Source organism: Balaenoptera acutorostrata, chromosome 4 (genome assembly GCF_949987535.1).
Source record: "Balaenoptera acutorostrata chromosome 4, mBalAcu1.1, whole genome shotgun sequence".
Taxonomy (NCBI): domain Eukaryota; kingdom Metazoa; phylum Chordata; class Mammalia; order Artiodactyla; family Balaenopteridae; genus Balaenoptera; species Balaenoptera acutorostrata.
Window position 1 is genome coordinate 669,924 of NC_080067.1, and position 26,276 is coordinate 696,199.

At 53.5% G+C, this 26,276-nt stretch overlaps 1 protein-coding gene across 1 annotated transcript; it reads left to right on the plus strand.

The window, feature by feature from the left end:
• Window positions 1-23,604: 23,604 nt before the first annotated feature.
• Window positions 23,605-26,035, plus strand: LOC103005697 (ubiquitin carboxyl-terminal hydrolase 17-like protein 6). Its single transcript, XM_007173538.2, has 2 exons — window positions 23,605-25,327; window positions 25,899-26,035. The coding sequence occupies exons 1-2, from the start codon at window positions 23,605-23,607 to the stop codon at window positions 26,033-26,035; spliced, it is 1,860 nt and encodes a 619-aa protein (XP_007173600.2).
• The last annotated feature ends 241 nt before the right edge of the window (window positions 26,036-26,276 follow it).

Consider the following 26,276-nt stretch of genomic DNA (forward strand, 5'->3'; position numbering starts at 1 on the left):
ATGGCCCTTAGATGAGGCCCACCAGTACTTGCCATGGACCTGACAGATTGCAGGGCAGGGCAGGGCAGGGCAGGGCAGGGCAGGGCAGGGCGGGCCGGGGCGGGGCCGGCCGGGGATGGGGCGGCGGCAAGTAGATCTGGACTGTCACGCTGCTAATGTTCCTGTCTCCCCATATGGTTCCCTAGATATGGTTCCAGAACCGAAGAGCTCGGCACCCAAAGCAGAGCGCTAGTGGGCCTGTGAATGCCCTGGCCGAAGGACCAGATGCCACATCAGCCGTGACTGCCCTGTCGGACCAAGGCCCCCCGCCCACTCTCCATAGCAGCTCTCATCGTTATCCTCCCTCTCATGCACCTGAGAGCACGCAATCCTTTGCTGCGGCCACTCCTGTTTTCTCCCCCACCTTTCTTGTGCCAGGGGCTGCCTCTGGGTGCTGTGTGGGCCACCCGTTGATGTTCATCGTGGTCCAGCCCAGCCTGGCAGCACTTCAGGGATACCAGAACCCGCAGCCTCTTCCGGCCACAGTTCCGTGGGGTGAAGGGACACATGCTGTCATCGCCAGTGGGCAGCCTGCCCAGGGGGCCATCGTGCCGCATGCACCGCCAGAGACACACTTCTGGCCGCAGCAGCCAACCTCAAGTGAAGAGACATCTCTCCAGCTGGAGCAACAGCCCCAGCACTCAGCCCTTCCAGGCTCCTCAAGCCTCCTGGACGAACTCTTGTCAGACGCGGACATTCTGGCCTCGGCAGGCCCTTTACCGAATGCGGACGCAGAGGAAGAGGAACTTGCGGCAACCCTGGAAGCCCCCCTCAGCGAGGAAGAATTCCAGGCCTTGCTCGACATGCTGCCAGGCTCCCCAGTGCCACAGGCTTAGGGGGAGGTAGGAAGACCTTCCCCCGAGCCCCGTTCAAGCCTCCTTTCCTGGGAGGCAGAGCCACGGGCGAGAGAAAGGAGAAGGAACAAGCACCGCTCATGATAGTGTCTGGCAGGGCGACCAAGGCAAGAAGACTGTCGACGGCAACTGCGTTGTGTCTACGAGCAATGCCATGCTCCACACGGACTGTCAGGAAGCATGGGCACCAGGAGGGACACCACCTCTGAAGCCTCAAGGAATTCTAGCTTTCCATTGACAACGAGGAGGACCCAAGGCTGAACTGGATTTCCCCGTTGTATGTGACATTCCATTCATCCAATCAATAAATCTTGGCACTCAGTTCAAGTTCTTCATTGTGCTTTGGTCGCTTTGTATTCTCCCGCGTTTCCTCGGGGAGGTGAAATCCCTCCCTTGGCCTGGGACAGCACGGGAAGGTGGTCCAGACGCCCCTGTCTGGTCCCATAGCTTGTAGCCACAAGCACACCCTAGTGGAATCACGAAAACAGTCTCTCAGTGACAACCTTCACTTGGTTTCTGGGTGCATGGTGTGGAAGGGTTCGTCAGGGCATCGCCCTTTGCGCACAAGGACAGAACTATGCAAACAGTTTCATTGCCAGAGTTCAGAGTAACAACTGTGCCCGGTTTATTATGCAGGCAAATAATCTCTCTCCGTCCCTCTCTCTCTCTCATTGTCTGTCTACGGTCACACACTACACACGCACACCTCTCAAAAGATAAGCCGTGTTACAACTAAAGCGATGCACAAAGGAACTGAAAAACCAAATGCCTGTGGCATCTTAACGTCGTGGCAGGTGATCCCTTCCACTGCTTCTTTCAAAAATGTTTTCCAATACATGTGTCTCGTACACTCTGTGTTGAGTGATTCTCGATTGGCTCAATCCGTGCTCCCCATGTCCAGCATGGGTGTGTCAGCGGCACGAAATAGGAAAATAATCTGAGAGTTGCCACTTGAATGTGTATACACCGATGTATCTGAGTCTCTAGCTACAACTGCATCCGGGTCTCTAGCTCTGTAGTGTGTATATCTCTGCAGACCCATCTAGTCCTCAGCTCCCTCCCAGTCACTCCTCTGTCTTAGGCTCCCCTTTCTCCAGAGCTCTAGAGCAATATACAGCCCTCTCTCTCTGTCTCTCTGTCTCTCTGTCTCTCTGTCTCTCTCTGTCTCTCTCTTCCTCTCTCTCTCTCTCTCTCTCTCCTTCTTTTCCTTGGGCAGAAAGGAAACGTCAGTTTCAAGGGCCACACAGGTGGCATAGGGCTTCTGGGAAAAGAATCTGGCCACAGTAGCCTCAGGACAAGTATGACTGGAGATGCGGTAAGAGACAGCTTATGGAAAAGATGGTGCTTTCAAGAGGGCGGGAGGAACACTGGGTCACAGTGTGCCGGGAAACACTGAGATCCTTGTGGGTGGCAGGACTTGCACAGACGCTAGCTAGAGCTAGGAGCTGTGGCTTTACCATCTTGGGGGTTCAATGTTGGCTGCTCCAGCGAAATCTCGGAGCCCAGGGACGGGCAGCGGAACGTCCACAGGGAGGCCACTGGTGGACTGTGCATAAACACACCTGTGGGCTCTCAGGATGTCCTGGCTGCCATGCTGATCAAAGCTTCTACTCTCCCAAGCAAGCTTACCCCACCTGGATTGTCCAGGAGGAAGCCGGTCCAAGTCTGGAAGCCAGTGCCTTCTGGGAGGAGCCAGCAAATCCCATGTTTCCGTGATTAGCTCAGCCAAAACTTCCACCTTCTCGGGAAAAACCACCCTGATCCAACAAGATGGTCACGCCCCCCTCTGATCTCTGGCACTTGAGGACAAGGGACCAGGACCTGCACCTCCTCAGGACATCCTCCTGGGCCTCCTGGGACTTGCAGACTCCTACTAGCCCCGGGGGCATCCATCCACGGCTATCACCTGACAACCGCCCTTAGTGGGTGGGTGCAGAAAATCAAACACACAGATCACACAAACACACACGCCCCAGCCATATTTTCACGAATTGGTGGTGTAATTACTCCAATTCCCAACTGTTTCTAAATAAACTCACTGTCCTCATGTTCATCCACGTGGTGGCAAAAGAACACATTAGAGATGGTTCTGTGTTTCTGTGTGGTTTTTTTGTTTGTTTGCTTCTAAGTTTTCAATTCTCTGCAGCCCAAACGCCCCGAAAATGTTGGGATGGTTGTATTTGGAATCCAAAGCATTCCTTTCAAACCAAGCTGTGTCATCATCCATCATATAACTTGCTTCATATCCCTCTCCTTCTTCCTCCTCTTCTTCTTCTTCCTGCTCCTCCTCCTCCTCTTCTTCTTCCTCTCTTCTCCTTCTTCCAGATGCCAGTTGACCAGTGAAAGTGAAACCGACTTTGTCTTGTGGACGCCAAGGACAAGCACTGAAATTAAGTTCCTTGGCTTGTGAAACCTACACGTGTGGCCTGCCCCTTTCTTTGGTCTCTCCATGGCATGTGAGCAAGGGGGTGGGTTTCAGGGTACCTCTGAAAAAGTCCCGAACTGTTGAGGACCATGGGTAGACCCTAGATAAGCAGTCAAGCTTAGTGTGTGAATTATCGGGAGCTCAAACCCCAGCCAAGGAAATGCTTTAAGAGTGGGAGGCAATGACGTCCTGGTGGTGATGAACGAGGTGGGAAACGTACTCGAGGAATGCTAGGCTCCAGGTTTTCTCTCCATTTTGGAAAGTACAGTGACACAGCTAAGCGTGAGGGACTCAGAGTTGGGGAATTCCACGGAGAGCAAAAGTATGTGTGGAATGTGAAAAGGTGTGCAAACGAGAGAGCACTGGACCCCAAGCATTCTGGGAAAGGATGACGAGGGCGGCAGCTTCAAAGGGACCTGGGAGCCTCCGAACAGGCCTTCCATTCCAACGCCCACTTGCCTCACGGGATTCCTTCCAGTTCCTCAATTTGCAAGGAAGGGTTCCCCACCATCTGCGGCTATTTACATAAATAGGGGCGGGGCATCCTCATCCATTATAAATCCTGAGCTTCTGAGCACTGAGCAGTTGGCCAGCAGCTTCCGTGCCATCCGTGTGGGTCTCCCACCATGGATTCGTCCAGCTCGTCCGGCACATACAGCACCTCCACAGGTACGTTGCCCTCAGCATCTGGGCTCTGGGGTTGGGTCCTCCAAATACACTCATGCACCTCCCCACCCCAAGGGTTGATCACCACGAAGGTTGAAGCTTCCCAATGACCACTAATTGGCACGGACAGATATGCTGGGACATGTTTCTGGAATCAGTTGGGCAAAAGGATGCACCTTGGTTTGGGCAATTCACGTACATATTTCTGGTTTGATGGTTCGTTTGTTTTCCTTCTTGAAATCGACATGGAAGTAGGTAGGCCTGTTGCCTGACAATGGCTTCTCTACCAGAAATCCCAGCCTGTGGTTGCAGTGAATGGAACACGAGTGTTTGAAAACGTTCCCAGCTAAACTGACACTCTTTTCCAGTTGACCGTGTTTGGGATTTTGAGTTGGTTTCCCATGTTCTATTCTTGCTGTTGTTACGGATTTGCTCTCTTTGGTTTCGTGTTCCATTTGAACTGGTTACCTTCCATGGTGTCCATGGAAAGAATCCACATCCAGTATGTATTAAGACTAGAAGAAAAAGAGAGTTTTTCTTTGAGCCCAACTGAAAGCTAGAGCCTGGGAAACAGAGATTCCAGGAGCACTCGAACTGTCTCTCATTGGACTCCAAGGTAGCCAGTGCAGGAGCCTCTGGAAAGGCAAAATCCGCAGTGTGACACGTTCGTTCCTTGAGTGCTTTCCAAAGATTTTCCTTGGAGCTGGCAGGAAGGAAGGGCGCTTTTAAAGGAAGTCCCCGTTGGGGGTCCGAAACCCTTGCCTTGCCTTGCCTCCTTCCAGCGCGAGACCTGGAGACGACCCTACGTCACCAGCTGCCAGCTGCTAGAGCGGGTGGCCCTTGCAGAAGGGTTGGTGTTGTCCTAGAGTTGGAGAGAGTTCAGGAAACTCAAATCTCAAGGATGTGCAGGACGTGCCTGAAACCACATCCACCCTGGCCATCACGCCCGGCTCCTGCCTTAGAAGGCAGGAAACAAACACCCATCTATTCCCTTGCCACCAGAAAGACGCAACCTCAAATAGGACAGGGATGGGGGGGGGCAGCCCTTCAAGGCTGCCCAACTGAAAGAATAGCACACACACACGGCGAGTCAGCAAGACCTTGGTGCCTGGAAAGGGAAACTCATCTTCCGAAGAATACTGGGCTGTTGTGGGTGTGTGGGTGGGCGGGCGCCATCACACGGGGCCCCACGTTGGTCCTTATCTCACAAAAGTGGGTCTTCTAAACAATCTCCTAGTGCGTTCTGTGTTGGGGGTTGGCTTGTGTGTTTGTCTGGCTTCGTTTGGCTTTCGTCTCGTTTCCTTTCAAATAGTGAAAGCGGATGTGCCCTGTGCGTATGACAGGCCAGAAGCCGGGCTCCTTCCGTTAGCATAGAGTTCAAGGTAAATCTGGTAGAAGCCATCAAGACTTTCTGAGGCCTCCACAGGTGGACAATCCTTCCACCCATTTTGGTCACGTTAGCCTGTTTTTCTAGGGCTTTCCCCTTCTGCTTGCATAGCGCCCTGTGGATCCTTGGCGAGTGGTGGGGGGATCCCCATAGCCTTGACCCTCAGCTTAGCTTGAGCCCACACGGTCCCACTCAGCGTGGCTTTCAGGGTGTGCCCACGGTTGTTCCAAATGCAGAGTCTTCCCCTGGCTTAGAGATTTTTCACGTGGCACAAGGACCAGCGCTGTGCCGGTACCATTGGTTTGCACCTCCATGGATTCGCCCCTGACACATTCCCCCTTTTCTCTCCCACAGGCCGACTCTCAAGACCATCGCGAAGGAGGAGGCTGGTTCTGAGGCTGAGTCAGAAGGACACCCTGCAAGCACTCTTTCAACAGAACCCCTACCCCGGGATAACGACCAGAGAACGGCTGGCACGAGAACTGGGCATTCCAGAAAGCAGAGTTCAGGTACGTCCGAGTCTCTCGATCCATTCTCCCTCTCGGGGTCCATGTCCAGGCGCAAGTCGCCCTACGCCAGCTGAAGTCCTTGCTCTTGGGGCTTCCTCTTCTGGGTGCTCCAGACAGCAGGGACTCGAATCTTGGCAAGGAAGGTGGCTCCCTTTGGAAAACGTGGCCAGACTGAGCTGTGTGGCGAGAGGTCCATTCAAATGGGTGGTCAAGAATAAAGGGCGAGGGGCCAAGGAAGCAGGAGGGCCTGGTGGTGCCAGGGAGGTGTTCCCTTGATGGCTGGCCTCCGAGGAGCTAGCCTTGCTGAAGACTTCCCTCTCTGGGCAGGTTGGAGAGGAGTCACCAAAGGTAGGAACACCTCGCCTGCGACCTTACAGAGCATCGCCAAAGACTGATTGGCTTTCCCTACGAACACGTTTTCTCAGGGTGTCACATTTTCCACACACCACCGTCAGAAACGTCTAAAAACATGCACACACACACGCACACAAGCACAGGTCCACACTGCAGTTCGGCCTCGGGGAATGAGGTAGCATGCACACGGCTTCACTGTTGAAGACAAGGACACATATTCTGAAGACGGGGAGCGGGTACATAAGAGTCTCCTGACCTAAGAGTGATGGAGGCATGTAGTCCCTGAGAAGTGACTGTCAATGAGTAGTTCCCAGGCAGCATGGGAAGTGTGGTTTTCATGGGGGCACTTGCTCATGGATATGATTGCGTGTTATGAGACAGTACTGCCTGTGGGGACACAAGAGAGGCAAGGAACCATGAATCGGGCATGGACCGTGCCAAAGGGGAGGCAAAGAGAGCAAATGAGGGAAAGGAGATTGAGCCTGAGAGCCTGGGACAGAGACAGAGAGAGGGGAAGGCAGGCAGGCAGTCAGGTGGGCAGGCGGGCGGGTGGCAACAGAGACAGACGTCAACAGGTAGATGCGGAGAATCGTAGACGGAGACCAAAAGACCCACAGAGAAACTGGTAGTTTTGATGAGAAGGGGTGGGGCGGGGGAGAGGGAAAGAGAGAGGTAGCTATCCATCCCATTCTGACTGTGGGAAAGCAAGCATTGTCTCCTCCTGTGTCACAAGTCATTACTCTGGACACCAGTAAGGTGACTCGAAGAGGAAGGATTATTTTCACGGACACAGATTGTGTATTCTGGAATCTGGTGCACTTCCTCAGAGGTGACAGCGGGAGTCTACATTCTACCTGCCAGTGAGAGTTCAGTCCCTTTGACTCGTAAATATTTCCAGTGGGGGCAGATGGGCCATACTGGGTCTCCACTAGTCGGCTTGTGGCTGGCTGGCTGGCTGGCTGGCGCGTTTGTGCGTTTGTTCTGTGGTGCAGCCCTGCAATCGATCTTGGAAGTACGTGCATAAGCATTGAATGACGAGGCTTTCTTTCTTTGTACCCAGGTTTGGTTTCAAAACCAACGAAGAAGACGCCTAAAGCAGAGCCGATTGCTGTCGGAGAATGCCTTCAAAGGAGGGCAGTCGCAGCCGCTGCGGCCGCCACCACCTCAGGCTTTGACTCGAGGTAAGTACCCAGCAATCCAAAGGCATTTCCCCAGAGCATCCCCTTGAGACACAATCATCTCTGAACGTGGATGACCGTGGGAGGCCAGGAACGCTTCAGAGAGGAAACCATGATATCTTGGCTTCTTGCCCCATTCCTGTTCCACACAGGAGCATCATGCCCCTGTTGGAGGGTGGGGAGATGCATGGCCGGGAAGGCTTGGAATCTTCCGGTCTGGAACCTGCCCGGATGTGTAGAAATCCCTTCTTCCATCACATGGGGCATTTTCACATAGCACTCAATAAGACGTATCGATGTATCGATCTTGATCTATGACATACCACTTCCTATATACCACACACTGCATCTGCTGTGAATGTGCTGCCATTGGCCTGAATGTCCTCTCTTCTCTGTGTGTTCTTCTTCAGAAAGCTTGGGAAGAGAGGCCAGGCGAAAGAGGACTTTCATCTCTCCTTCTCAAACAAGGGTCCTTGTGCAAGCCTTTGAGAGGGATCGATTTCCATCTATTGCTGCCAGGGAAGAATTGGCTCACCAGACAGGAATTCCCGAACCTCGAATCCAGGTAAGTTCTCCACCTGTGGGTGGGACTTGGCTTCTCCCACGAGGAAGGAGTGTTAAACCTTGTGACGGGTTGCTGCTGGATATAGGTAGGCTTGGCGAGGGGGGATTGGGAGGAGGTTCCCTTCATCCTACGAATACGCTAAGGGGGCTGATCTGAAGGCATCCCTTTCCGGAAGAGGAGAGGGCAATGGAAGTCCTGGGCAGCCAGGGAGGGGCCTGAGGTTGTAGCCGGTCAATGACGGCTCTCCTCAAAGCCAGGGGTGGGGAGGGGTGGGGTGGGTCCTGTGTTGCCCTGACGTCCTCCCGCATTTTCAAGAGCCAAGGCGAAAGCTCTAGGTAAAATGGCCCTTAGATGAGGCCCACCAGTACTTGCCATGGACCTGACAGATTGCAGGGCAGGGCAGGGCAGGGCAGGGCAGGGCAGGGCAGGGCGGGCCGGGGCGGGGCCGGCCGGGGATGGGGCGGCGGCAAGTAGATCTGGACTGTCACGCTGCTAATGTTCCTGTCTCCCCATATGGTTCCCTAGATATGGTTCCAGAACCGAAGAGCTCGGCACCCAAAGCAGAGCGCTAGTGGGCCTGTGAATGCCCTGGCCGAAGGACCAGATGCCACATCAGCCGTGACTGCCCTGTCGGACCAAGGCCCCCCGCCCACTCTCCATAGCAGCTCTCATCGTTATCCTCCCTCTCATGCACCTGAGAGCACGCAATCCTTTGCTGCGGCCACTCCTGTTTTCTCCCCCACCTTTCTTGTGCCAGGGGCTGCCTCTGGGTGCTGTGTGGGCCACCCGTTGATGTTCATCGTGGTCCAGCCCAGCCTGGCAGCACTTCAGGGATACCAGAACCCGCAGCCTCTTCCGGCCACAGTTCCGTGGGGTGAAGGGACACATGCTGTCATCGCCAGTGGGCAGCCTGCCCAGGGGGCCATCGTGCCGCATGCACCGCCAGAGACACACTTCTGGCCGCAGCAGCCAACCTCAAGTGAAGAGACATCTCTCCAGCTGGAGCAACAGCCCCAGCACTCAGCCCTTCCAGGCTCCTCAAGCCTCCTGGACGAACTCTTGTCAGACGCGGACATTCTGGCCTCGGCAGGCCCTTTACCGAATGCGGACGCAGAGGAAGAGGAACTTGCGGCAACCCTGGAAGCCCCCCTCAGCGAGGAAGAATTCCAGGCCTTGCTCGACATGCTGCCAGGCTCCCCAGTGCCACAGGCTTAGGGGGAGGTAGGAAGACCTTCCCCCGAGCCCCGTTCAAGCCTCCTTTCCTGGGAGGCAGAGCCACGGGCGAGAGAAAGGAGAAGGAACAAGCACCGCTCATGATAGTGTCTGGCAGGGCGACCAAGGCAAGAAGACTGTCGACGGCAACTGCGTTGTGTCTACGAGCAATGCCATGCTCCACACGGACTGTCAGGAAGCATGGGCACCAGGAGGGACACCACCTCTGAAGCCTCAAGGAATTCTAGCTTTCCATTGACAACGAGGAGGACCCAAGGCTGAACTGGATTTCCCCGTTGTATGTGACATTCCATTGATCCAATCAATAAATCTTGGCACTCAGTTCAAGTTCTTCATTGTGCTTTGGTCGCTTTGTATTCTCCCGCGTTTCCTCGGGGAGGTGAAATCCCTCCCTTGGCCTGGGACAGCACGGGAAGGTGGTCCAGACGCCCCTGTCTAGTCCCGTAGCTTGTAGCCACAAGCACACCCTAGTGGAATCACGAAAACAGTCTCTCAGTGACAACCTTCACTTGGTTTCTGGGTGCATGGTGTGGAAGGGTTCGTCAGGGCATCGCCCTTTGCGCACAAGGACAGAACTATGCAAACAGTTTCATTGCCAGAGTTCAGAGTAACAACTGTGCCCGGTTTATTATGCAGGCAAATAATCTCTCTCCGTCCCTCTCTCTCTCTCATTGTCTGTCTACGGTCACACACTACACACGCACACCTCTCAAAAGATAAGCCGTGTTACAACTAAAGCGATGCACAAAGGAACTGAAAAACCAAATGCCTGTGGCATCTTAACGTCGTGGCAGGTGATCCCTTCCACTGCTTCTTTCAAAAATATTTTCCAATACATGTGCCTCGTACACTCTGTGTTGAGTGATTCTCGATTGGCTCAATCCGTGCTCCCCATGGCCAGCATGGGTGTGTCAGCGGCACGAAGTAGGAAAATAATCTGAGAGTTGCCACTTGAATGTGTATACACCGATGTATCTGAGTCTCTAGCTACAACTGCATCCGGGTCTCTAGCTCTATAGTGTGTATATCTCTGCAGACCCATCGAGTCCTCAGCTCCCTGCCAGTCACTCCTCTGTCTTAGGCTCCCCTTTCTCCAGAGCTCTAGAGCAATATACAGCCCTCTCTCTCTGTCTCTCTGTCTCTCTGTCTCTGTCTCTCTCTCTGTCTCTCTCTTCCTCTCTCTCTCTCTCTCTCCTTCTTTTCCTTGGGCACAAAGGAAACGTCAGTTTCAAGGGCCACACAGGTGGCATAGGGCTTCTGGGAAAAGAATCTGGCCGCAGTAGCCTCAGGACAAGTATGACTGGAGATGCGGTAAGAGACAGCTTATGGAAAAGATGGTGCTTTCAAGAGGGCGGGAGGAACACTGGGTCACAGTGTGCCGGGAAACACTGAGATCCTTGTGGGTGGCAGGACTTGCACAGACGCTAGCTAGAGCTAGGAGCTGTGGCTTTACCATCTTGAGGGTTCAATGTTGGCTGCTCCAGCGAAATCTCGGAGCCCAGGGACGGGCAGCGGAACGTCCACAGGGAGGCCACTGGTGGACTGTGCATAAACACACCTGTGGGCTCTCAGGATGTCCTGGCTGCCATGCTGATCAAAGCTTCTACTCTCCCAAGCAAGCTTACCCCACCTGGATTGTCCAGGAGGAAGCCGGTCCAAGTCTGGAAGCCAGTGCCTTCTGGGAGGAGCCAGCAAATCCCATGTTTCCGTGATTAGCTCAGCCAAAACTTCCACCTTCTCGGGAAAAACCACCCTGATCCAACAAGATGGTCACGCCCCCCTCTGATCTCTGGCACTTGAGGACAAGGGACCAGGACCTGCACCTCCTCAGGACATCCTCCTGGGCCTCCTGGGACTTGCAGACTCCTACTAGCCCCGGGGGCATCCATCCACGGCTATCACCTGACAACCGCCCTTAGTGGGTGGGTGCAGAAAATCAAACACACAGATCACACAAACACACACGCCCCAGCCATATTTTCACGAATTGGTGGTGTAATTACTCCAATTCCCAACTGTTTCTAAATAAACTCACTGTCCTCATGTTCATCCACGTGGTGGCAAAAGAACACATTAGAGATGGTTCTGTGTTTCTGTGTGGTTTTTTTGTTTGTTTGCTTCTAAGTTTTCAATTCTCTGCAGCCCAAACGCCCCGAAAATGTTGGGATGGTTGTATTTGGAATCCAAAGCATTCCTTTCAAACCAAGCTGTGTCATCATCCATCATATAACTTGCTTCATATCCCTCTCCTTCTTCCTCCTCTTCTTCTTCTTCCTGCTCCTCCTCCTCCTCTTCTTCTTCCTCTCTTCTCCTTCTTCCAGATGCCAGTTGACCAGTGAATGTGAAACCGACTTCGTCTTGTGGACGCCAAGGACAAGCACTGAAATTAAGTTCCTTGGCTTGTGAAACCTACACGTGTGGCCTGCCCCTTTCTCTGGTCTCTCCATGGCATGTGAGCAAGGGGGTGGGTTTCAGGGTACCTCTGAAAAAGTCCCGAACTGTTGAGGACCATGGGTAGACCCTAGATAAGCAGTCAAGCTTAGTGTGTGAATTATCGGGAACTCAAACCCCAGCCAAGGAAATGCTTTAAGAGTGGGAGGCAATGACGTCCTGGTGGTGATGAACGAGGTGGGAAACGTACTCGAGGAATGCTAGGCTCCAGGTTTTCTCTCCATTTTGGAAAGTACAGTGACACAGCTAAGCGTGAGGGACTCAGAGTTGGGGAATTCCACGGAGAGCAAAAGTATGTGTGGAATGTGAAAAGGTGTGCAAACGAGAGAGCACTGGACCCCAAGCATTCTGGGAAAGGATGACGAGGGCGGCAGCTTCAAAGGGACCTGGGAGCCTCCGAACAGGCCTTCCATTCCAACGCCCACTTGCCTCACGGGATTCCTTCCAGTTCCTCAATTTGCAAGGAAGGGTTCCCCACCATCTGCGGCTATTTACATAAATAGGGGCGGGGCATCCTCATCCATTATAAATCCTGAGCTTCTGAGCACTGAGCAGTTGGCCAGCAGCTTCCGTGCCATCCGTGTGGGTCTCCCACCATGGATTCGTCCAGCTCGTCCGGCACATACAGCACCTCCACAGGTACGTTGCCCTCAGCATCTGGGCTCTGGGGTTGGGTCCTCCAAATACACTCATGCACCTCCCCACCCCAAGGGTTGATCACCACGAAGGTTGAAGCTTCCCAATGACCACTAATTGGCACGGACAGATATGCTGGGACATGTTTCTGGAATCAGTTGGGCAAAAGGATGCACCTTGGTTTGGGCAATTCACGTACATATTTCTGGTTTGATGGTTCGTTTGTTTTCCTTCTTGAAATCGACATGGAAGTAGGTAGGCCTGTTGCCTGACAATGGCTTCTCTACCAGAAATCCCAGCCTGTGGTTGCAGTGAATGGAACACGAGTGTTTGAAAACGTTCCCAGCTAAACTGACACTCTTTTCCAGTTGACCGTGTTTGGGATTTTGAGTTGGTTTCCCATGTTCTATTCTTGCTGTTGTTACGGATTTGCTCTCTTTGGTTTCGTGTTCCATTTGAACTGGTTACCTTCCATGGTGTCCATGGAAAGAATCCACATCCAGTATGTATTAAGACTAGAAGAAAAAGAGAGTTTTTCTTTGAGCCCAACTGAAAGCTAGAGCCTGGGAAACAGAGATTCCAGGAGCACTCGAACTGTCTCTCATTGGACTCCAAGGTAGCCAGTGCAGGAGCCTCTGGAAAGGCAAAATCCGCAGTGTGACACGTTCGTTCCTTGAGTGCTTTCCAAAGATTTTCCTTGGAGCTGGCAGGAAGGAAGGGCGCTTTTAAAGGAAGTCCCCGTTGGGGGTCCGAAACCCTTGCCTTGCCTTGCCTCCTTCCAGCGCGAGACCTGGAGACGACCCTACGTCACCAGCTGCCAGCTGCTAGAGCGGGTGGCCCTTGCAGAAGGGTTGGTGTTGTCCTAGAGTTGGAGAGAGTTCAGGAAACTCAAATCTCAAGGATGTGCAGGACGTGCCTGAAACCACATCCACCCTGGCCATCACGCCCGGCTCCTGCCTTAGAAGGCAGGAAACAAACACCCATCTATTCCCTTGCCACCAGAAAGACGCAACCTCAAATAGGACAGGGATGGTGGGGGGGCAGCCCTTCAAGGCTGCCCAACTGAAAGAATAGCACACACACACGGCGAGTCAGCAAGACCTTGGTGCCTGGAAAGGGAAACTCATCTTCCGAAGAATACTGGGCTGTTGTGGGTGTGTGGGTGGGCGGGCGCCATCACACGGGGCCCCACGTTGGTCCTTATCTCACAAAAGTGGGTCTTCTAAACAATCTCCTAGTGCGTTCTGTGTTGGGGGTTGGCTTGTGTGTTTGTCTGGCTTCGTTTGGCTTTCGTCTCGTTTCCTTTCAAATAGTGAAAGCGGATGTGCCCTGTGCGTATGACAGGCCAGAAGCCGGGCTCCTTCCGTTAGCATAGAGTTCAAGGTAAATCTGGTAGAAGCCATCAAGACTTTCTGAGGCCTCCACAGGTGGACAATCCTTCCACCCATTTTGGTCACGTTAGCCTGTTTTTCTAGGGCTTTCCCCTTCTGCTTGCATAGCGCCCTGTGGATCCTTGGCGAGTGGTGGGGGGATCCCCATAGCCTTGACCCTCAGCTTAGCTTGAGCCCACACGGTCCCACTCAGCGTGGCTTTCAGGGTGTGCCCACGGTTGTTCCAAATGCAGAGTCTTCCCCTGGCTTAGAGATTTTTCACGTGGCACAAGGACCAGCGCTGTGCCGGTACCATTGGTTTGCACCTCCATGGATTCGCCCCTGACACATTCCCCCTTTTCTCTCCCACAGGCCGACTCTCAAGACCATCGCGAAGGAGGAGGCTGGTTCTGAGGCTGAGTCAGAAGGACACCCTGCAAGCACTCTTTCAACAGAACCCCTACCCCGGGATAACGACCAGAGAACGGCTGGCACGAGAACTGGGCATTCCAGAAAGCAGAGTTCAGGTACGTCCGAGTCTCTCGATCCATTCTCCCTCTCGGGGTCCATGTCCAGGCGCAAGTCGCCCTACGCCAGCTGAAGTCCTTGCTCTTGGGGCTTCCTCTTCTGGGTGCTCCAGACAGCAGGGACTCGAATCTTGGCAAGGAAGGTGGCTCCCTTTGGAAAACGTGGCCAGACTGAGCTGTGTGGCGAGAGGTCCATTCAAATGGGTGGTCAAGAATAAAGGGCGAGGGGCCAAGGAAGCAGGAGGGCCTGGTGGTGCCAGGGAGGTGTTCCCTTGATGGCTGGCCTCCGAGGAGCTAGCCTTGCTGAAGACTTCCCTCTCTGGGCAGGTTGGAGAGGAGTCACCAAAGGTAGGAACACCTCGCCTGCGACCTTACAGAGCATCGCCAAAGACTGATTGGCTTTCCCTACGAACACGTTTTCTCAGGGTGTCACATTTTCCACACACCACCATCAGAAACGTCTAAAAACATGCACACACACACGCACACAAGCACAGGTCCACACTGCAGTTCGGCCTCGGGGAATGAGGTAGCATGCACACGGCTTCACTGTTGAAGACAAGGACACATATTCTGAAGACGGGGAGCGGGTACATAAGAGTCTCCTGACCTAAGAGTGATGGAGGCATGTAGTCCCTGAGAAGTGACTGTCAATGAGTAGTTCCCAGGCAGCATGGGAAGTGTGGTTTTCATGGGGGCACTTGCTCATGGATATGATTGCGTGTTATGAGACAGTACTGCCTGTGGGGACACAAGAGAGGCAAGGAACCATGAATCGGGCATGGACCGTGCCAAAGGGGAGGCAAAGAGAGCAAATGAGGGAAAGGAGATTGAGCCTGAGAGCCTGGGACAGAGACAGAGAGAGGGGAAGGCAGGCAGGCAGTCAGGTGGGCAGGCGGGCGGGTGGCAACAGAGACAGACGTCAACAGGTAGATGCGGAGAATCGTAGACGGAGACCAAAAGACCCACAGAGAAACTGGTAGTTTTGATGAGAAGGGGTGGGGCGGGGGAGAGAGAGAGAGAGAGGTAGCTATCCATCCCATTCTGACTGTGGGAAAGCAAGCATTGTCTCCTCCTGTGTCACAAGTCATTACTCTGGACACCAGTAAGGTGACTCGAAGAGGAAGGATTATTTTCACGGACACAGATTGTGTATTCTGGAATCTGGTGCACTTCCTCAGAGGTGACAGCGGGAGTCTACATTCTACCTGCCAGTGAGAGTTCAGTCCCTTTGACTCGTAAATATTTCCAGTGGGGGCAGATGGGCCATACTGGGTCTCCACTAGTCGGCTTGTGGCTGGCTGGCTGGCTGGCTGGCGCGTTTGTGTGTTTGTTCTGTGGTGCAGCCCTGCAATCGATCTTGGAAGTACGTGCATAAGCATTGAATGACGAGGCTTTCTTTCTTTGTACCCAGGTTTGGTTTCAAAACCAACGAAGAAGACGCCTAAAGCAGAGCCGATTGCTGTCGGAGAATGCCTTCAAAGGAGGGCAGTCGCAGCCGCTGCGGCCGCCACCACCTCAGGCTTTGACTCGAGGTAAGTACCCAGCAATCCAAAGGCATTTCCCCAGAGCATCCCCTTGAGACACAATCATCTCTGAACGTGGATGACCGTGGGAGGCCAGGAACGCTTCAGAGAGGAAACCATGATATCTTGGCTTCTTGCCCCATTCCTGTTCCACACAGGAGCATCATGCCCCTGTTGGAGGGTGGGGAGATGCATGGCCGGGAAGGCTTGGAATCTTCCGGTCTGGAACCTGCCCGGATGTGTAGAAATCCCTTCTTCCATCACATGGGGCATTTTCACATAGCACTCAATAAGACGTATCGATGTATCGATCTTGATCTATGACATACCACTTCCTATATACCACACACTGCATCTGCTGTGAATGTGCTGCCATTGGCCTGAGTGTCCTCTCTTCTCTGTGTGTTCTTCTTCAGAAAGCTTGGGAAGAGAGGCCAGGCGAAAGAGGACTTTCATCTCTCCTTCTCAAACAAGGGTCCTTGTGCAAGCCTTTGAGAGGGATCGATTTCCATCTATTGCTGCCAGGGAAGAATTGGCTCACCAGACAGGAATTCCCGAACCTCGAATCCAGGTAAGTTCTCCACCTGTGGGTGGGACTTGGCTTCTCCCACGAGGAAGGAGTGTTAAACCTTGTGACGGGTTGCTGCTGGATATAGGTAGGCTTGGCGAGGGGGGATTGGGAGGAGGTTCCCTTCATCCTACGAATACGCTAAGGGGGCTGATCTGAAGGCATCCCTTTCCGGAAGAGGAGAGGGCAATGGAAGTCCTGGGCAGCCAGGGAGGGGCCTGAGGTTGTAGCCGGTCAATGACGGCTCTCCTCAAAGCCAGGGGTGGGGAGGGGTGGGGTGGGTCCTGTGTTGCCCTGACGTCCTCCCGCATTTTCAAGAGCCAAGGCGAAAGCTCTAGGTAAAATGGCCCTTAGATGAGGCCCACCAGTACTTGCCATGGACCTGACAGATTGCAGGGCAGGGCAGGGCAGGGCAGGGCAGGGCAGGGCAGGGCGGGCCGGGGCGGGGCCGGCCGGGGATGGGGCGGCGGCAAGTAGATCTGGACTGTCACGCTGCTAATGTTCCTGTCTCCCCATATGGTTCCCTAGATATGGTTCCAGAACCGAAGAGCTCGGCACCCAAAGCAGAGCGCTAGTGGGCCTGTGAATGCCCTGGCCGAAGGACCAGATGCCACATCAGCCGTGACTGCCCTGTCGGACCAAGGCCCCCCGCCCACTCTCCATAGCAGCTCTCATCGTTATCCTCCCTCTCATGCACCTGAGAGCACGCAATCCTTTGCTGCGGCCACTCCTGTTTTCTCCCCCACCTTTCTTGTGCCAGGGGCTGCCTCTGGGTGCTGTGTGGGCCACCCGTTGATGTTCATCGTGGTCCAGCCCAGCCTGGCAGCACTTCAGGGATACCAGAACCCGCAGCCTCTTCCGGCCACAGTTCCGTGGGGTGAAGGGACACATGCTGTCATCGCCAGTGGGCAGCCTGCCCAGGGGGCCATCGTGCCGCATGCACCGCCAGAGACACACTTCTGGCCGCAGCAGCCAACCTCAAGTGAAGAGACATCTCTCCAGCTGGAGCAACAGCCCCAGCACTCAGCCCTTCCAGGCTCCTCAAGCCTCCTGGACGAACTCTTGTCAGACGCGGACATTCTGGCCTCGGCAGGCCCTTTACCGAATGCGGACGCAGAGGAAGAGGAACTTGCGGCAACCCTGGAAGCCCCCCTCAGCGAGGAAGAATTCCAGGCCTTGCTCGACATGCTGCCAGGCTCCCCAGTGCCACAGGCTTAGGGGGAGGTAGGAAGACCTTCCCCCGAGCCCCGTTCAAGCCTCCTTTCCTGGGAGGCAGAGCCACGGGCGAGAGAAAGGAGAAGGAACAAGCACCGCTCATGATAGTGTCTGGCAGGGCGACCAAGGCAAGAAGACTGTCGACGGCAACTGCGTTGTGTCTACGAGCAATGCCATGCTCCACACGGACTGTCAGGAAGCATGGGCACCAGGAGGGACACCACCTCTGAAGCCTCAAGGAATTCTAGCTTTCCATTGACAACGAGGAGGACCCAAGGCTGAACTGGATTTCCCCGTTGTATGTGACATTCCATTCATCCAATCAATAAATCTTGGCACTCAGTTCAAGTTCTTCATTGTGCTTTGGTCGCTTTGTATTCTCCCGCGTTTCCTCGGGGAGGTGAAATCCCTCCCTTGGCCTGGGACAGCACGGGAAGGTGGTCCAGACGCCCCTGTCTAGTCCCGTAGCTTGTAGCCACAAGCACACCCTAGTGGAATCACGAAAACAGTCTCTCAGTGACAACCTTCACTTGGTTTCTGGGTGCATGGTGTGGAAGGGTTCGACAGGGCATCGCCCTTTGCGCACAAGGACAGAACTATGCAAACAGTTTCATTGCCAGAGTTCAGAGTAACAACTGTGCCCGGTTTATTATGCAGGCAAATAATCTCTCTCCGTCCCTCTCTCTCTCTCATTGTCTGTCTACGGTCACACACTACACACGCACACCTCTCAAAAGATAAGCCGTGTTACAACTAAAGCGATGCACAAAGGAACTGAAAAACCAAATGCCTGTGGCATCTTAACGTCGTGGCAGGTGATCCCTTCCACTGCTTCTTTCAAAAATATTTTCCAATACATGTGCCTCGTACACTCTGTGTTGAGTGATTCTCGATTGGCTCAATCCGTGCTCCCCATGGCCAGCATGGGTGTGTCAGCGGCACGAAGTAGGAAAATAATCTGAGAGTTGCCACTTGAATGTGTATACACCGATGTATCTGAGTCTCTAGCTACAACTGCATCCGGGTCTCTAGCTCTATAGTGTGTATATCTCTGCAGACCCATCGAGTCCTCAGCTCCCTGCCAGTCACTCCTCTGTCTTAGGCTCCCCTTTCTCCAGAGCTCTAGAGCAATATACAGCCCTCTCTCTCTGTCTCTCTGTCTCTCTGTCTCTGTCTCTCTCTCTGTCTCTCTCTTCCTCTCTCTCTCTCTCTCTCCTTCTTTTCCTTGGGCACAAAGGAAACGTCAGTTTCAAGGGCCACACAGGTGGCATAGGGCTTCTGGGAAAAGAATCTGGCCGCAGTAGCCTCAGGACAAGTATGACTGGAGATGCGGTAAGAGACAGCTTATGGAAAAGATGGTGCTTTCAAGAGGGCGGGAGGAACACTGGGTCACAGTGTGCCGGGAAACACTGAGATCCTTGTGGGTGGCAGGACTTGCACAGACGCTAGCTAGAGCTAGGAGCTGTGGCTTTACCATCTTGAGGGTTCAATGTTGGCTGCTCCAGCGAAATCTCGGAGCCCAGGGACGGGCAGCGGAACGTCCACAGGGAGGCCACTGGTGGACTGTGCATAAACACACCTGTGGGCTCTCAGGATGTCCTGGCTGCCATGCTGATCAAAGCTTCTACTCTCCCAAGCAAGCTTACCCCACCTGGATTGTCCAGGAGGAAGCCGGTCCAAGTCTGGAAGCCAGTGCCTTCTGGGAGGAGCCAGCAAATCCCATGTTTCCGTGATTAGCTCAGCCAAAACTTCCACCTTCTCGGGAAAAACCACCCTGATCCAACAAGATGGTCACGCCCCCCTCTGATCTCTGGCACTTGAGGACAAGGGACCAGGACCTGCACCTCCTCAGGACATCCTCCTGGGCCTCCTGGGACTTGCAGACTCCTACTAGCCCCGGGGGCATCCATCCACGGCTATCACCTGACAACCGCCCTTAGTGGGTGGGTGCAGAAAATCAAACACACAGATCACACAAACACACACGCCCCAGCCATATTTTCACGAATTGGTGGTGTAATTACTCCAATTCCCAACTGTTTCTAAATAAACTCACTGTCCTCATGTTCATCCACGTGGTGGCAAAAGAACACATTAGAGATGGTTCTGTGTTTCTGTGTGGTTTTTTTGTTTGTTTGCTTCTAAGTTTTCAATTCTCTGCAGCCCAAACGCCCCGAAAATGTTGGGATGGTTGTATTTGGAATCCAAAGCATTCCTTTCAAACCAAGCTGTGTCATCATCCATCATATAACTTGCTTCATATCCCTCTCCTTCTTCCTCCTCTTCTTCTTCTTCCTGCTCCTCCTCCTCCTCTTCTTCTTCCTCTCTTCTCCTTCTTCCAGATGCCAGTTGACCAGTGAATGTGAAACCGACTTCGTCTTGTGGACGCCAAGGACAAGCACTGAAATTAAGTTCCTTGGCTTGTGAAACCTACACGTGTGGCCTGCCCCTTTCTCTGGTCTCTCCATGGCATGTGAGCAAGGGGGTGGGTTTCAGGGTACCTCTGAAAAAGTCCCGAACTGTTGAGGACCATGGGTAGACCCTAGATAAGCAGTCAAGCTTAGTGTGTGAATTATCGGGAACTCAAACCCCAGCCAAGGAAATGCTTTAAGAGTGGGAGGCAATGACGTCCTGGTGGTGATGAACGAGGTGGGAAACGTACTCGAGGAATGCTAGGCTCCAGGTTTTCTCTCCATTTTGGAAAGTACAGTGACACAGCTAAGCGTGAGGGACTCAGAGTTGGGGAATTCCACGGAGAGCAAAAGTATGTGTGGAATGTGAAAAGGTGTGCAAACGAGAGAGCACTGGACCCCAAGCATTCTGGGAAAGGATGACGAGGGCGGCAGCTTCAAAGGGACCTGGGAGCCTCCGAACAGGCCTTCCATTCCAACGCCCACTTGCCTCACGGGATTCCTTCCAGTTCCTCAATTTGCAAGGAAGGGTTCCCCACCATCTGCGGCTATTTACATAAATAGGGGCGGGGCATCCTCATCCATTATAAATCCTGAGCTTCTGAGCACTGAGCAGTTGGCCAGCAGCTTCCGTGCCATCCGTGTGGGTCTCCCACCATGGATTCGTCCAGCTCGTCCGGCACATACAGCACCTCCACAGGTACGTTGCCCTCAGCATCTGGGCTCTGGGGTTGGGTCCTCCAAATACACTCATGCACCTCCCCACCCCAAGGGTTGATCACCACGAAGGTTGAAGCTTCCCAATGACCACTAATTGGCACGGACAGATATGCTGGGACATGTTTCTGGAATCAGTTGGGCAAAAGGATGCACCTTGGTTTGGGCAATTCACGTACATATTTCTGGTTTGATGGTTCGTTTGTTTTCCTTCTTGAAATCGACATGGAAGTAGGTAGGCCTGTTGCCTGACAATGGCTTCTCTACCAGAAATCCCAGCCTGTGGTTGCAGTGAATGGAACACGAGTGTTTGAAAACGTTCCCAGCTAAACTGACACTCTTTTCCAGTTGACCGTGTTTGGGATTTTGAGTTGGTTTCCCATGTTCTATTCTTGCTGTTGTTACGGATTTGCTCTCTTTGGTTTCGTGTTCCATTTGAACTGGTTACCTTCCATGGTGTCCATGGAAAGAATCCACATCCAGTATGTATTAAGACTAGAAGAAAAAGAGAGTTTTTCTTTGAGCCCAACTGAAAGCTAGAGCCTGGGAAACAGAGATTCCAGGAGCACTCGAACTGTCTCTCATTGGACTCCAAGGTAGCCAGTGCAGGAGCCTCTGGAAAGGCAAAATCCGCAGTGTGACACGTTCGTTCCTTGAGTGCTTTCCAAAGATTTTCCTTGGAGCTGGCAGGAAGGAAGGGCGCTTTTAAAGGAAGTCCCCGTTGGGGGTCCGAAACCCTTGCCTTGCCTTGCCTCCTTCCAGCGCGAGACCTGGAGACGACCCTACGTCACCAGCTGCCAGCTGCTAGAGCGGGTGGCCCTTGCAGAAGGGTTGGTGTTGTCCTAGAGTTGGAGAGAGTTCAGGAAACTCAAATCTCAAGGATGTGCAGGACGTGCCTGAAACCACATCCACCCTGGCCATCACGCCCGGCTCCTGCCTTAGAAGGCAGGAAACAAACACCCATCTATTCCCTTGCCACCAGAAAGACGCAACCTCAAATAGGACAGGGATGGGGGGGGGCAGCCCTTCAAGGCTGCCCAACTGAAAGAATAGCACACACACACGGCGAGTCAGCAAGACCTTGGTGCCTGGAAAGGGAAACTCATCTTCCGAAGAATACTGGGCTGTTGTGGGTGTGTGGGTGGGCGGGCGCCATCACACGGGGCCCCACGTTGGTCCTTATCTCACAAAAGTGGGTCTTCTAAACAATCTCCTAGTGCGTTCTGTGTTGGGGGTTGGCTTGTGTGTTTGTCTGGCTTCGTTTGGCTTTCGTCTCGTTTCCTTTCAAATAGTGAAAGCGGATGTGCCCTGTGCGTATGACAGGCCAGAAGCCGGGCTCCTTCCGTTAGCATAGAGTTCAAGGTAAATCTGGTAGAAGCCATCAAGACTTTCTGAGGCCTCCACAGGTGGACAATCCTTCCACCCATTTTGGTCACGTTAGCCTGTTTTTCTAGGGCTTTCCCCTTCTGCTTGCATAGCGCCCTGTGGATCCTTGGCGAGTGGTGGGGGGATCCCCATAGCCTTGACCCTCAGCTTAGCTTGAGCCCACACGGTCCCACTCAGCGTGGCTTTCAGGGTTTGCCCACGGTTGTTCCAAATGCAGAGTCTTCCCCTGGCTTAGAGATTTTTCACGTGGCACAAGGACCAGCGCTGTGCCGGTACCATTGGTTTGCACCTCCATGGATTCGCCCCTGACACATTCCCCCTTTTCTCTCCCACAGGCCGACTCTCAAGACCATCGCGAAGGAGGAGGCTGGTTCTGAGGCTGAGTCAGAAGGACACCCTGCAAGCACTCTTTCAACAGAACCCCTACCCCGGGATAACGACCAGAGAACGGCTGGCACGAGAACTGGGCATTCCAGAAAGCAGAGTTCAGGTACGTCCGAGTCTCTCGATCCATTCTCCCTCTCGGGGTCCATGTCCAGGCGCAAGTCGCCCTACGCCAGCTGAAGTCCTTGCTCTTGGGGCTTCCTCTTCTGGGTGCTCCAGACAGCAGGGACTCGAATCTTGGCAAGGAAGGTGGCTCCCTTTGGAAAACGTGGCCAGACTGAGCTGTGTGGCGAGAGGTCCATTCAAATGGGTGGTCAAGAATAAAGGGCGAGGGGCCAAGGAAGCAGGAGGGCCTGGTGGTGCCAGGGAGGTGTTCCCTTGATGGCTGGCCTCCGAGGAGCTAGCCTTGCTGAAGACTTCCCTCTCTGGGCAGGTTGGAGAGGAGTCACCAAAGGTAGGAACACCTCGCCTGCGACCTTACAGAGCATCGCCAAAGACTGATTGGCTTTCCCTATGGACACTTTTTCTTGGGGTGTCAAATTTTCCACACACCACCTTCAGAAACGTCTAAACACACACCCACACACACGCACACAAGCACAGTTCCACACTTCAATTAAGTCTCGGGGAATGAGTTAGCAAGCACACTGTTTCACTGTTGCAGAGAAGGACAGATAATTTGAGGATGTTGAGGGGGTACATAAGAGCTTCCTCACCTAAGAGTGATGGAATCATGTATTTCCTGAGAGGTTTTACACTCCTTGAATCACTTGCTTGGACTCTGAGTGCAAGTTGCGATTCATAAACTATCGAAGTTGATGTGGAAAGCTCTCAAGAAATTCTGTCACGTCAGAGTACCTTTGAAATTCGTGAAGTTGAGAGAAGTGTTAAAATGTTTGTTTTCCCTTCGGTCAGAAATCTTTTTAACAAGTGAAGTGTGTTCTGGATTGAATTGTGTTCCCTCACATGCGTATGCTGAACGTCTACACCACTGTGTGAATCTACTGGGGGGCCTCTCGGAGGTGGTCCTGGATTTTGATAAAGAGAATTCCTCAGGAAATGTGTCCATTGTTCTCTCTTTCTTCGGATTCAGAGAGACCACGCCCTCAGACCCTTAATCCAATTAAGAGCTTGCAACGCATTGGTGGATCTTGTACCGGTGGGGTGGCAGGGGTGGGGGCAGGGCTAGGAGTGAGCTATAAAATGGCTGATGGGAGTGTCCCAGGCTGTCACTTGCAGACCGACTGTCTCCGGGAAGGAGGCATCGTTGTGCTGCTGGAGCACCAGATGGAAAATCTTGTGGACCTTGTTTGCAGAGACGTGGAGGCTGCTTCTCTCGACTGGGGAGATGAGTGTCCACTTCAGTTCGACATCTTTCCCAAACTCCACTCTCCTCAGCCAAGTGCCACTGGTGTTGATGCCCACTGGGGGTCCCCTCGACCTGAGGAGCCGTCCCCGCCATCCCAGATGGTTTGGTGCAGTCAGCGCGGTGACTTGACTCCAGTGTCAGCAGGGCTGGCTTGTGCCCAGAAACTTCTCCTGCCTTGGAGGTTACCGTTTGTGGTGGGGGCCGGACTTCAGAATGTGGGGAACACCTGCTACATGAATGCAGCGCTGCAGTGTCTGACCCACACACCACCCCTGGCCAGCTCGATGCTGTCCCAGCAGCACTCAACAATCTGTCCGAACCAGACCTTCTGCATGCTGTGTGCTATGCAAACTCACATTACCCGAGCCCTTCTTCATCCTGGAGAGGTGATCCGGCCCCGGAAGGATCTGGTCGCTAGCTTCCACAGACACAAGCAGGAAGATGCCCACGAGTTTCTGATGTTCACTCTGGATGCCATGCAGCAAGCATGCTTGAGTGCATATGAGCTGTTAGGCCATCCCTCCGAGGACACCACCCTCGTCCATCGAATCTTTGGTGGGTCTTGGAGATGTCAGATCCAGTGTCTCCACTGCCTCAGGGTTTCAGACACTCTCGACCCTTACCTGGACATCACCTTGGATATCACGGCAGCTCAGAGTGTAGTACAAGCTTTGAACGAGTTGGTGAAGCCCGAGAAGCTGGACGGCGAAAATGCCTATCATTGTAGTGTTTGTCTCAAGAAGGTGCCTGCCACCAAGAGGTTGACTCTGCACAGTGCCTCCCAGGTCCTCATCGTTGTGCTGAAACGGTTCACAGAGGTCACAGGAGTCAAAATGGTTCAGAAAGTGCACTATCCCGAGTGCCTCGACTTGCGACCGTACGTGTCTGAGCAGAAGGCAGGGCCACTAGATTATGCGCTCTATGCTGTGCTGGTGCACGCCGGGTGGAGTGGTCACCAAGGACACTACTTTTGTTATGTCAAAGCTGGAAGTGGCCAGTGGTATAAAGTGGACGATGCCATGGTAACAGCCTGTGATGTGACTTCTGCCCTGAGCCAAAGTGCCTATGTCCTCTTTTACGTCCAGAATAGTGCACTGGAAGGAGACTGTGGGAGAGTGTCACCAGGAGGGGCACGGACACCCCTGGGGGCTGAGCCCACACGCACCGTGACGGCCCACAGGGAGCCTGAAAGAGACGTCAGCATCGGAGTTCCTGGGTCGGAGGAGCCCCTGGAGGGAACGGACGTTCAAGAAGTCAGCTTAGAGCAGTGGAGACGCCTCCAGGCACCCAACCGACCTAAGCCTGAGTTCAACCTCAGGAAGATCGAGTCTGCCTTGCCTGCCGATGCAGTCGTGATTCACCCATCGAACTATGAAGGTGGGATGAGCACAAAGCTGTGTGAGCAAGAGAACTACCAGTTCAACCGTGCCAGCGGGGACACTGCACCCAAGAGGCCAATAAACATCGGCAGCAACATCCCTTGTCTCAGTAGGAGAGCCAGAGCCTCCAGGAAAAAGAACAAGAAGAAGCAGAGGTCTGTGGGTGCACTGCAGAAAGGTCTGATGCACATCCTTGCAGACACCCACACATCCAACTGACAAACCTAGAGTCACACAGAGGAAAGAGTTTGTGTCACAAGTGTGGCTACTCTAGCCTTGCAGAACCCAGAGGAGACCCTCTGTAGTGGGAGCCAGGCTTCAGAATGTGGGGAACACCTGCTACATGAATGCAGCGTTGCAGTGTCTGACCCACACACCACCCCTGGCCAGCTCGATGCTGTCCCAGCAGTACTCAACAATCTGTCCGAACCACACCTTCTGCATGTTGTGTGCTATGCAAACTCACATTACCCAAGTCCTCCTTCATCCTGGAGAAGTGATCCAGCCCTGGAAGGGCCTGGTCATTAGCTTCCACAGACACAAGCAGGAAGGTGCCCACAAGTTTCTGATATTCACTCTGGTTGCCATGCAGCAAGCATGCTTGAGTGCACATGAGCTGTTAGGCCATCCCTCCGAGGGCACCACTCTCATCCGTTGAACCGTTGGCGGGTCTTGGAGATCTCAGATCCAATGTCTCCACTGCCTCGGGGTTTTGGACACTCTCAACCCTTACCTGGATATCACGGCAGCTCAGAGTGTGGTGCAAGCTTTGAACGAGTTGGTGAACCCCAAGAAGCTGGATGGCAAAAATGCTTATCATTGCAGTGTTTGTCTCAAGAAGGTGCCTGCCACCAAGATGCTTGTTGGGGGCGCCCTGGTGGCGTAGTTGTTAAGGATCTGCCTGCCAATGCAGGTGACATGGGTTGAGTCCTGGTCCAGGAAGATCCCACATTGTGTGGAACAACTAATATCTTGCACAGGAACTACTGAGCCTGTGCTCTAGAACCTCTGAGCTACATCTACTGAGACCGTGAGCCACAACTACTGAAGCCCGTGCACCTAGAGCCTGTGCTCCACAACCAGAGAAGCCACCGCAATAAGAAGTCTGTGCACCACAACAAGGAGTA

Excerpts from the sequence above, each read along its gene's own strand:
- LOC103005697 (XM_007173538.2), top strand. The coding sequence starts at position 23,605 with ATGGCTGATGGGAGTGTCCCAGGCTGTCACTTGCAGACCGACTGTCTC. Across the intron at positions 25,328-25,898 it reads TGTGGGTGCACTGCAGAAAG|CTCAGAGTGTGGTGCAAGCT; the intron begins GTCTGATGCACA and ends ATATCACGGCAG.